Raw genomic sequence first — 13,405 nt, forward strand, 5'->3', positions numbered from 1 at the left:
CAATGCTTCCTTTATTAACATAGGATAACTATGTTAGTTAACATAAACCATCAATGAAATATTATTATTTATTAATCTTAGTTAATGTTAATTTCAACCTTTAGTAATATGTTATTAAAATCAAAAGTTGTATCTGCTATTTTTATTAATGGATCTGTATTCTTAAAGATTCTAAGACTCCTTTTAGAGAGCTCCTAATTTAACTTAAACATTTCTAACTAGGAGTCTTAGCTTAAAAGTGATTCAGGACCAATCTGAGAGCAGCTCTGAGCGAGGAAAATACAAAAACTTGTATCTTAGTGAGGAGGCGGAGCTGACCCCGTTGCTAGCTATGACACAGTCTTTTGAAGACTGTGATTGGTTGGTTGTCCAGGAAAGTAAAAAGATTGGTTGTAAAAGAGCGCTTTTTAGAGTAGGGTTTATTATAAGTCTTCACTTTGAAATTACAGGCATAATTGTTTCCTGTTTTACCGTGCTGTCTTTCTCTCTCTCTCTCTCTCTCTCTCTCTCTCTCTCTCTCTCACACACACACACACACACACACAAACACACACACACACGCGCACACACACACGCACACACATACACACACACACACACACAAACACAAATTTTGTGTTTTTATTAACTAATGTTAACAAAGATGAATAAATACTGTAATTAACGAACTGCTCATTGTTAGTTAACTTTAATTGATGTTAATTAATGAACAGTACCTTATTATAGCAAAGTCTTACCAAGAAGTTAACACGTTTGTTCAGAAAGGATTCATTAAATTGGTCAAAAGTGCCAGTAAATACATTTATAATGTTACAAAAGATTTCTATTTCAAATAAATGCTGTTCTTTTGAACCTTCTATTCATCAAAGAATCTTGAAAAATAAAGTATTCACAAAAATATTGGGCAGCACAACTGTTTTCAAAATATTTCATGAGCAGCAAAGCAGCATATTAGAATGATTTCTGAAGGATCATGTGACACTGAAGACTGGAGTAATGATGCTGAAAATACAGCTTTGAGCACAGAAATAAATTACATTTTAGTATATATTATTCACACAGAAAACAGCTGTATTAAATGATAAAGTTTCACTGTATTTACTGTATTTTTGTTCAAATAAATGCAGCCTTGGTGAGCAGAAGAGACTTTTTCAAAAACATTAAAATTCGAAACTTTTGAACGGTAATTTACACATAAAGCTAATTATAATGATACACACTCATTTCCTTGGCCAATAACGAATCTTGTTTGTGTGTTGTAGTTTTGATGATCCTGGTGTCGATCAGGTGGAGAGAGTGAAGAATGCTCTGCTCAGTTCACCGGGATTTGGGACGCGCTGCATGAGCACCAACCCCATACCGTAAGCATCACACACACACACACACACACACACACACACACACACACACACACACACACACGCACACACAGGTGTAGCAGCTTGACTGTGTGTTTCCTGTTCCTCCTTCAGTAAATTGCCGTGTAACCCAGCGGGAGGCACTGATTGGATCACTCCGGCGGTGGATCCGTCCATCACTGAAATCTTTGAGAAGGGGAACTGGAGCAAGGAGAACCCGTCTCCAGACTGCCAATGCAGCACGCCGCAGCGCAGCATCATGCTCCCAGACTGCCCACCTGGAGCCGGCGGTTTACCACCACCGCAGGTCACACACACATACACACACTGGTGAATGGCCACTGGCTGTAGTCAAATACAATTGCCAATTATGGTTTGCCCATTGCTGATGCAGTTTTATGCCAGAGGCTTCTGCTTGATTTTGTCCAACTGCTATTGTGTAAGCACTGTGGTTAAGAAAAAGGGTGCATATACTAGCCCTGCTGTATTACATGTGCTATGCAAATTTCTATGGCCTCTAAAGGATAAACATGATCAAAACTTTGCTGTTAAACTCCATGCCTTCTGTCATCTGATTGATAATTAGGCTTTTTTAGAAAGTGAAACACTTTTAGTATCATTGTACAGACGTGCACCTTCAACTCTTTTTTCCTGTGAAATCTACTGAATTTTATAAAGTAAAATTGATAACTTTTATAATTGTATTAATATTTCAAGATAACCAATAACACTTTATTATTACTAATGCATTAAAACCCTCTTTTTGTGTTGCGGGTCAGTTTGGCCCACGCTTGATTTTCTTAAAATATTGGTTAAACTATTTATTTCTTAATGACATTTGTATCATTTAGGTTCATGAATGTGCATGTAGTTTCAAAGCGGGTGCATTTTGGAAAGGCTTTACAAATCTTTTGTTTTGAGGTCAAATTGGCCCTTCTGGTTTCTATGCAATGTGCCAAAAATCAACACTTCTGAAAAACACTAAGATAAACACTTTATTGTAGCTCATCAAACACTAAATTATGAAATTTAAGACTCAACATTTATTCAAAATTCAGGATTCATCTTCTGAATCATCCCAGGAAAGTTCACTGTTCGCGCTCATACAGAATTCACGGCGTTTAATGTGTGGCTTGTCATATAGAGAAATGGTTTGTCCAGCTTCTCTGAACAGAAACTAATGAGCCATAAATAAACGATCAACGGTTTCACAGCAGAAGGAGCATTGTTCATCCAGGTGAAAACTGAACCCGTGACACACATTCATTATCATATGTGTACATTTAGTCTGTAGCATCTCCTGAATCTCTCAGACTGAAGTTCTGTCGGTGTGTCAGCAGAAATGCAAATCACTCCTGCGCAACGCTGAGTTTAAACTTAGAATCTCCTCCGATTCGCTCTCGGTAAACAAGCTTTCTCTGAGTATATACACACACACACTCAGCTGACCCATTTTTAAAACATTTACTCAAGTACTGGTTTTACTAAACTAAGAGAAGAGTCCTACACACACAAACACACAGGAGATGTTTTGTCTTGAAACATAATCATGGAGGTTTTTTGGATAATGGAGGCTGGATGAATCTTATCCGCCGCCTCAGGGTTTCAGATACATCAAATGCTGCTTTAATTAGACCAGCAGCAAACACACACACATACACACACACACACACACACACAAACACACACAAACACACACACACAAACACATGAAAACCCTGAAGGGTTAGGTGTGGTTAGGTTTTTTTATTTTTTTTCTGCTGTCTAATAACACAAAAATGGTGTTCAGCACAATTTCTCAATTTTCATATATATATATATATATATATATTTTAATTAAATCGTTTTGTTCATTTCATGTAATCAAGGGTTTCAAAGGTCATCCTATATATAAAAAAAAAAATATATATATATATTGATTAGCATGTACTGTCAGTGTCAACCACTGGTGGCACATTTTATTTTTATTTACTTATTTTTTGGTGTTTGTTTGTTTGTTTATTTATTTTTTGTCTGCTGTAACATTTTTTTTTTTCTTTTTTATTGTTTTGTTTTGTATATATAAGAAGTGCAGCCTTCTGCATTTCAGTACAGTATCTGGCATCCAAACTGTTGCCATAGTTTAGATCAGCTAATGCTAACAGTTTGCACTCTTATATTGACAACATGACTAAGCATTTTGTTTATGAACAATGACACAAGGATTTTTCATTCTGATGGCACTGATATGTTCATTGACGTAAATTGTTAATGAGTTAACATTCATAGCTTGTCTCTTACTAACGTCGGTTTGTTCGTCTGTATCTGAAAATCACTGCACTGAAATGCTAAATGCTAAATGGCATCATTATCCCAGCGACCTTTTCAAACACCTAGCACATCTGTTGTGTCGCATTAAGCGCTTACAGGGCAATTTATGTTGCTGTAAACTGTATTTCACTGCAAACGGCTCCGTGACAGAGTTTTGATTGATTATCTTCTTGCTGGAGCGCTAACACGAGCACATGTGCTTTCTTTGATTGGCGATCAGACTCATTCTTCATGCACTCTCTTTCTATTTGTGTCCTTGATAAGTGAAAGAGAGGAGGCGGACGCTCCGCACCGGTTTCTTAATAAATCGCTGGTTTCCATGCCGATGGCAGGTCAGTGGTGTCGTTAGGTGTTCGTTAAGCGTGTGTTTGACTGCAGGACTGTGGAGTTTTAGAGACACAATAATCAGTCCGCTGGCTTTCTCTGTTGATTTTTTTCGTGATATGAAATGCACAAAAAAGCTGTTACTTCATACTTTCCTTATACACAACTACATATGTCATCCTCCACCGATTCTGTGAGGAATCTGAATATAGACTGATTTTAGTTTTCACAGCAGTTCAGTCATAGGAATCAAGTCCCATAGGAATCAAGTGGGGATTCACCAAACAATGTGATTTTCAGTGAAATTGGATATTATATTGACTCGTTCTTGTATCAGATGCTGATGTTTATGTAGCCTGAACGTAAGATGAAATTCTTATGCTTGTGATGTAAATCAATGCTATCTTTAAAACAGTATATCACAGGGATATTCAACTAAAACTGCTTGAGGTCAAGTAATGAACCCTCCTCACCAGCTGAGGTCTGGACAGTTATATAGGCTTTCCTAAAAACATGAATTTAGGGTTTTTGCCAGACCAGGCTATCTGCAGGATATTTAAGACTTAATTTAAGATTTTTCCCCTGGTTTCACAAACAAGGTTTAAGCCTAGTCCCAGGCTAAAATGCTTGACTCGGATGTTTTAACTGAAAGTATCTTGCACTGATATATCTTAAAATATGCCTTTGTTTTGTCTCAAGATGCACACAAATAATGTTTTTTTTTTTTTTTCCTAAGGCATGTTTATAAAAATTACTTATCTTATCTTAGTCTAAGCCCTGTCTGTGAAACGAGGCCATACAGACCTTTAAGACCTGTACGAATAAAATTAAAATGACTGTAAAAAAGTATGATTTACAGTTCAGATAGGCCTACAGGTTTCACAAAAACAAAGTTTTATAAAATGATGAACCTCGCAGTTTTTTAAGAAAATGAAGTCAAAAGTGTCAATTATTAAATGAATTTAAACAAGTATTATCAATCAATTATTATATTAATTAAATAACAATATTTTTTGTCTTAATTGTTTAAATGTTTATAATACATCTTGTCAAACCACCAGTTCACATTTGCAACATGGGCGATTTCCACAATGGTCTGAACAAAAACAGCAGACAGAATTATTGAAAATGCTAATTCATTCTCTGCCAACAGGAGGTGCTCTCAGAACGGTAGAAATATAGCGTTTTCCCCGGGAACGGATGTACACAAAGCAGCACAGCAGCTGACTTTCAAACAAGCAGCGCTCATGTTGAAGTTTAATCATTACATTAAGCCAAATCACAATTCTCCTTAAATCCATGAAGTCCGCATGGAGGCATCTCACGGTCTGGATTCAAACCCTAGTATAGCAGATACCTACATAAAATGATATAAATATCATTTTGTCAAGTATATCTCCAATACTGTCTTAGTAAGATCAGATTTATATGATCCAAGCATATAATGCAATCCAATGATAATTGAGAAATGAACAAGTAAACGTTTCTCAAAAGCCTTAAGATCAGATTTGAGACTCTCATTTTTCTACAAAATATCTGGAGAATCAAGTAAAGCTGAGCTGCTTCAGTCCAGTAAGTGTTCAACTGGAAATATTACGAACAATATCAAAGTTAATCTTATATTTGCTTATTAAACCTTTATTTTAGGCTTTTTTACAGTATATAGGAATATGGGTTTATGCATATAGCTAAATAATAATCCCTCCAGATCGAAGTATTCCTTTATAATGTGTAATGTGAGTGTAATTTGCTCATTTCTGACTCTATCATGCTTGTATTTGCAGGCATGAACATATTCGGATTGCTACGGTCCAATATTTGTCTGTTAGATTTGTTGGCAAAGCTCGATCAGGAGATGATGACAGATGATGAAGATTTGATGTGATATCTAGCAGGTTGCACTCATTTGTGAGAGTATTAATGTTGTAATACTCCTCGTGGCTGGTTGGTTTATTACTCTTTAACAAAGACTTTTAAAATCCCAATAGGGGAAAATAATAATGATCGAAAGACTGCGGAATAATAATACAGGTTCAGTTGCGCTTTATTATAGTTATAAACAGTCAGCAAATGTGATTGGCTGAATGCCGTTCCCGAAGTGCTGACATAACTGGGATATTTTACTTGCATGCAGTGTATGAAGGCAGTGTATGAAATGCACAAAAGTGTATCTTCGTTTTGTCATTAAATGCAAAGCCTAATGTGTGTCTTCTGTTGGAGACATTTTTTTTTTTTTTGAGTAGGAAAGGAATAAAGCCACTAACTGGGCAATTTTGGTTTGATAGATGTGGACTAAAAGCCACAAATCCACTGTTTTGATTTCAAGGTAAAAGCATTATTGGAATAGTTCTGTTCCCGCTCTGTGAATCAGCGTCAAATAGATGTTCATTATACAAATCACAAGCCTCCGACAATGCAACCCTGTGTGTGAGCGTGTCAGAGCGCTTTCAGTTTCTGTGGAAGGGAGTCTGTTTCATTAGTTTCACGCTGATCCTGAATCTCACTGGAGAAAATCACACTTTTATTGTTCCAGTGTGTTATTCTGGTTTGTTTGGAAGAATCTGTATGTGTTCATTCATCGACCAAATGTCCCCACATGGATAATAAAATCTGATATTTTTGGTCCGCACGAGGGGAAAAAATGATTGAAAATAGTAAATGATGTTTGTCTTAAAGTGTAACAATGCAAACAGGTTTCTGTAAGGGGTAGGTTTAGGGTTAGGGGATAGAAAATATCGTTTGGTCAGTATAACAGTAATATATGTCTATGGAAAGCAGCCATAGTTCACAGAAGCAAACGTGTGTGCGCATACATTTGTGTGTGTTCTTGTTACATTGTGGGGACCAAATGTGTCCCCACAAGGGTAGTAAAAAAATAAATTTTTGACATGTGGGGGAAGTTATTTTTTCCATGAGGGGAAAAAAAAATATTGAAAATAGTAAATGATGTTTATTTGAAATTTGATACAGTGCTGCCCACATGGCTATTGCTCCTATAACAACTTATTTTTATCAGTTCTTTTGTCTTTGGGTCGTTATATGTCTCACTTATTTTTACTCGTTCTAAATCAGAAACAGATAAAGTAACAGAGTATAAGCGCTTGTAAATAAGAGGACATGGCAACACTGTAAGACAGTACTCTAATGCAGCCTCCCGAGCATAAACACAACGCTGCACGTCTATCAGTGGTAGTTTAGTTAAAATTGATGGACAAAAAGAGTCTTTAGTCAAAAAAATGACACATAACAAATGGCTAAACTTTTATTCACTCCTGCAAGATGACAGAATGTTGCTATGGTTACAAATGCTGGAGTGAGTGCTGTTCCGTACACACATGGAACGATAATTTACGGGACTCACTCCCGCATTTAAATGCGGTTGTCACTCCTGAGACTTGCAGTGTGAACGTGGCCATTATCTCCTGGCGCCGATCCACCATCTGATCCGGACACGGACTGAGAAACAGAATAAGAAAGAAACAGACAAATATTAGCGTAGATGCCATTCTTCTTACGATGTAATGAGTACATCATGTGTTATGAGGAGTGTTCCCGGTTCCGGTTGACCTAAATAATGCAGCCTAACAATCCTTTAACGGATTTGAATAATAGAAGTGTATTAGTGTGTTTTTCATTCAAATGTGGATTTTTATTTGAAATTTGACACACATTCGAAATTTAATTTGTTTTATTTTTTTGACAGCCCTAGACGATTAATACTTAAACAAGTATTAATCATAATACTTGCGATTAATACTTGTTTTTATATATATATATATAGTGAAGTTTTTGTAATTTTATTTAGGTTTTGTTTTTTAAATATTTTTTTAATTTAATTATTTTAGTACATCAACTAGAATAAGTCAAACATTTTATATACATTTTCTTTTCTTTTTTTTTTTTGTTTCACTTTACTATAATAACCCAACACATGCAAAGTTTACTGACATAACTTTTTACTTGTGTGTGTGTGTGTTTGTAATGGTCTTGTCTGGTGTGTTTTCTTTTGTAGAGAACTCAGAACACCACAGACACCCTGCAGAACCTCACGGCCCGAAACATGACCGACTTCCTGCTCAAGAGCTACCAGAAATCAGGAAAAATACGGTAACGACACACACTCATACCACAGGATGTGAAGAATGAAATAAGATCAAAGCAGCGTGATTGCTAATGTGTGTGTGTGTGTGTGTGCAGATACGGCGGGATCTCGGTGGGCGGCGTGAACTCACAGGTCAAACTCAATGAATCTGATATTACAGCAGTGATCGACGACTTCAAATCATTGCTCAACATCTCACAGGTGAGAGCGATGGGCGTTAGACATTACTGCCAACCTGCCCTCCAGAAATCACTGCTCAAGTGTAGCATTACCTCCATTTCTCATACGCTTCTGATCGAGCTGATGCCAAAACCTCCCTGCAGTTTACAAACCACAGAGACCTGACTTCTGACAGGACTTTTTCATTTATTATGCTCTGCATTTTAGGTTAGTCTTTGAATTGCATTCAAATGCATGAAATACAAATTCATAAGAGAAGCTTCAGAATATTAGTGTTGTTTCTTTTTGATAGCAGTGGTGATTAAAACCAAATTATCACAGTTTTATTGTAGTTATCATAACAATGTGCATTTGTTTATTACAGACAGCTTTTTCATCCAGATTAATTTTCATTAACAAGTAGCAAGTACCATTAGCTCGTTCCAATAATTTCTTCTATTTGCATATATGTTTATCACTTAAGTATCAAAACATGGTGGGAAATCTCCATCTTGATATGCATGAGCAGCTTGAGCACACGTCGTGATGAGAAGTGTGTTTTATTTACTGTTTTTTTAATGCAGTGTGAAGCTTTTCAGACCTTTGAAAGCATTTAAATGCTGTGAAAATTACCACCAGCTCTCCACTTAGCATTCGCTTATCAAATATGGAGATCATGTTTTTCCCACACTGCAATTCTGCTGAATTTTTTAATACTTAGAAATGGATATCTGTTGATAACTCGTTATTCCCTTTAATAAAGTCCCTCATATACTGTGGTCTTTTGAAGATTGACAAACGTCCTGTACGACACAGAATCAAGCCTGATTTACAGAACATAATTTCTTTCTGGATTAAATCCTCTATAAGTAACATGGTTCACCTCATAAATTACCTCATTTATATCCTAAATATGATTTTTATTTACAATAAATAATACTAAATGTATTTTGCATCTCTCAGATGTTATGCATGTTCTGTAAAGTCAAGTCACCTTTATTTATATAGCATTTGTAACAATACAATGTCATGATTGATACACAATACTAGTTGCATTTCATTATTTCTTAGCATTAGCCGGCCCAGTTTTGGCTCTGAATGTAATGCAGTTAAATCCTCTCCGGCAGCGTGCCAGAGTCTGGACGTCTGATGGGATTTTAATGCTGCTTAGCTCTGTGATGGACGGCTGTAATGCTAATAGCAGGATGTTGGCGTCCTCCACTCCCCCTCATTCAGACCCAGAGAGATTTTGGCACCTTCTCTGTGAGAGAGAGAGAGTGTGTGTGTAAGGATATTAGTGTTCGTGGTGTATTTACAGTGTCGTCTGGAGCAGCAAACATTAGCATTAGTGTCTGATATCTGTCTTGTACTGAGTGTGTGAATCTCAGATGAGGCCGAACACTGACCGCTGCTGTGTCAAAGTCTGCTGCATACCTAGTCAGCATTTTAAGCAATAGACACACTCCCGACTCAAAGGCTGTTATTAACATTAGGGAGCACAATGATGTTTCTCTCTGAGATACTTAGGGTTGTTTTGGACATAACTGTTTAATAACTGTTTTCTGTATTATACAGTAAATGTCTTTAGTTACTTTTGATCAATTTAACGAATCCTTGCTGATTAAAGTTCAAAAACAATATTTACATCAATAAAAATCTGTAATGTTTACAAAACCCTGTGATTCGCACACAAACTCTGACTTTCTTTCTCTCTGCAGTTTAATGAGACCGAGAAGATTTTCCAGGCCCTTCGGTTGATTTTGGTGGAGTTGGGCACCAGGGACAATGTGAAGGTGAGCAGCAGGATTTACATCAGTACCGTATTTTCCGTTTATGATATTTTATTACATTTCAGCTTAAAGTCAACTAACACAAACTGTTTTTAATGGTTTTAGTTCACAATAACAGCACTAGTGGCAACAGAACTGTGTGTGTGTGTGTGTGTGTGTGTGTGTAGGTGTGGTTCTATAATCAGGGTTGGCATTCGCTCGTGTCGTTCCTGAACGTGGCCAGTAATGGCATCCTGAGAGGAAATCTGCCAGCGGGGCGGCGAGCGGAAGAGTTCGGCATTACCACATTCAACCACCCACTGAACCTCACCAAAGAACAGCTCTCGTTTGCAGCACTGTGAGTACAACACACACACACACACACACACACAATACACACACACACAAACACACACACTCACAAACATGTTTGTTTTTGTGAAAAGTGGGGACATCCCATATGTGTAATGGTTTTTATACTGTACAAACAGGGCCGGCGCGTGCATGTTGGCGAACTAGGCAGAAAAGGACAGATATTTTAGTTTATCTTTTGCGCATTCCTTTGGGATTATTGCACTCATATCAACAAGTTATCACCCCTTAGTTATTCTAAATCGAAATGAACTTTGCTTCATAGCTCCCTCACCGCACCTGAGCGGTGCCAATAGACTACTCTCAGAGCCGATTCTCTCTATATATGCAGAATACTCAAGCTTGCTCACAAAGATGTTTTAGTTTTTGAATTTGGCCAGTGGTTATGAAAACATGAGACGGAGAGAAACACGGACAGCATCCGTTCTTTCAGAAGACGGATAGTAAGGGATCATTCGCGCAATCACTTGGTTGACCACTTAAGTGATTACCAGCTTGCATCAGTTTTATAGTGTGCACTTATACTCTAAAAATCACGGTTATTTTATTGCAATATTTTTTAGTGTTTGGGTAGTTTTTGTTTAACCCCAGCTCCTATAGGACAGTCGCAACAACCCAATGTGAGTGCGAGCAGATATATATTAGACTTATTTCTTTGGCCAAATATAGGTTTGTTTCATTTAATCTATAAAAATGTAAACCATTTTATTTTATGCAAAGCGAACTCACCTAAACGAGCCGCATCGGTCTTTTTGAGACTATGAAATGTTTTATTTTCACTTCTAAAATGCTTGTTAAGCGAGTTTAAATGTAAGTAGCATAGCCTAAACGGTCAAATATGTTGAATTAAGAACTGTAGGCATATTTAGAAAGAAAGAAAGAAAGAATTAAAATCAAAATCAAAATAAATGAAAAACTAAAACAAAACGAAACCAACAGCAACTAAATAAAATAATCAAAAATAATTGTTTTCTAATCAATCTCAGCATGCTTTAATTTTGTGTAGCTAGAGGTTTGCGTCAATAAACTTAAAATGTCTTTGGTAGTGTTCGGTTAATTCTACTAAACTTTAATTACTAAAACTAAAATTAAAACGGAAACTAAATGGTATAAAAACTATAGGCTAGAAAACTGTTCACAAAATAAAAACTAAACTAAAATTAACAAAACATTTTAAAAATAAAAACGAAACAGAAATTTATAGCAAAAATTGAAAGCAATATTATTTTAAAAATGAATTTAAAAATGCAAAACTATAATAACCCTGACACAAACATATTTCATTGAGGGAAGGGGATCTGCCAAATGAGATGATCGTAATTCGGAGGTGCCGGATCCGGACCGGGTTTGTTCAGGTTAAGCCCTGAGTACTAATAGCTGTGTTGCGCTGCTCACCGGGAATTCTCCCAAATCTTCCCATGGCCACTTCAGGCTTGTACACTTAATCTGCGTTTGCAGCTATACTAGTGGCTATTTATTTATTAGTATTATTATTATTATATGTTATTATATATTATTACATGTGCATTTCTACCCCCCCCCCCCCCCCCCCCAAAAAAAAAAAAACAAAAACATTCTGTATGATTTATAAGTGTTTTGAAAAGTGGGGGCATGGGGCATTGTCCTCATAAGTCACCTTCACCTTGAAATACCTGTCTTACCTGTGTCATTAAATGAGTCACAAAAACGCGCGCACACACACACACACACACACACATACACATGCACACACTATGGCATGCTCAAGTGCACACATCTAGAGCACTGACATCATAATACACATTAATATGCTGTTACATAGTGATGCTTTGGGTCAAAATTTTACACAGAAGTGAGGTAACTATGACAAAATCTATTTAGAGACACACTCATGAAAAAGAATGCTGCTGCAAGATAAATCTGTAATGAGCTGAAAATAACTCATGTCACACCTCTGTCAATTTGCACTGGATACCAATAGCTGCTCGCATAAAATTCAAGGCATTAATGTTTGCCTACAAAACCACTGGTTCTGCACCTCTTTACCTAAATTCATTACTTCAGACTTATGTGCCTCTAGAAGCTTGCGTTCTGCAAGTGAACGGTGCATTATTGTTCATCCCAAAGAGGCACACAATCACTTTCACTGACTTTTACGTTAAATGTTCCCTCCTGGTGGAATGACCTGCCCAACTCAATCCCAGCAGCTGAGTCCATCTTTATTTGACCCTCTAACTCTAGCACTCTAACTTAACCTAACTGAGACTTGCATATCATTTGTCTTTTGTTGGTTTTTATGGCTTCTATTGTCCTCATTTGTAAGTCGCTTTGGATAAAAGCATCTGCTAAATGACTAAATGTAACGTAAAAAGTGGAAAATTATCCATATATTAAACCTTTTTTTTTTTTTTTTTTTACACATTTTTATTTATTTTTATTTAATGCTTTTACCTGAGGTCTATGTACAGTGTTAGTAATGTTTTCAAAAGTTGCACATTATTTTCATGATTTACACCCTTTCCCTGATCCATTTTTAAAGAAATTAATACTTTTATTCAGCAAGGATGCATTAAATTAAGAATTAAATTGATGTACAATGTTATTACAATTAAGTAATAACATTGTAAAAAAAAAAAACAATTCCATTTTAAATAAATTCTGTTCTTTTGAACTTTCCATTCATCAAATAATCCTGAAAAAGCAGGAAAGGGTCATTTTAAATAATATTTCATGATTTTTATTGTATTTTGTATCAAATAAATGCAGCCTTGGTGAGCAGAAGAGACTTCTTTCAAAAACATTCAAAAGTCTTATAGTTGATGTGTTTGTCTCACTTTGATTATGAAGGTTATGAAGGTGTGTTGATCACACAGTATTTGCTGTGAAGATGAATGGTTTTGACAGGAGAGAAGCGAGGGGTCAGAAATGATCCTCTGCTGTAAATGAGCGTCCAGGTTAAACGAGCATCACCCGGCGTGTAACGAGGGCGTCACTTCCCTCGAATCAAGAATAATACAGTCCTGAAACTCCGT

At 36.4% G+C, this 13,405-nt stretch overlaps 1 protein-coding gene across 1 annotated transcript in view; it reads left to right on the forward strand.

Annotated features, from left to right (window-relative positions):
• LOC306881704 (phospholipid-transporting ATPase ABCA1-like) overlaps positions 1-13,405 on the forward strand; it is a gene marked incomplete at its 5' end in the record, with an annotated part of 140,791 nt that overhangs the window by 95,605 nt on the left and 31,781 nt on the right. Inside the window, 6 exons of the mRNA XM_079435923.1 lie at positions 1,263-1,361; positions 1,473-1,665; positions 8,005-8,099; positions 8,190-8,295; positions 9,972-10,046; positions 10,211-10,380. Of these exons, the coding sequence (XP_079292049.1) occupies positions 1,263-1,361; positions 1,473-1,665; positions 8,005-8,099; positions 8,190-8,295; positions 9,972-10,046; positions 10,211-10,380 (738 nt within the window). The remainder of the gene's footprint in view (positions 1-1,262; positions 1,362-1,472; positions 1,666-8,004; positions 8,100-8,189; positions 8,296-9,971; positions 10,047-10,210; positions 10,381-13,405) is intronic.

The sequence above is a fragment of the Barbus barbus genome (assembly GCF_936440315.1).
Source record: "Barbus barbus genome assembly, chromosome: 2".
NCBI lineage: Eukaryota > Metazoa > Chordata > Actinopteri > Cypriniformes > Cyprinidae > Barbus > Barbus barbus.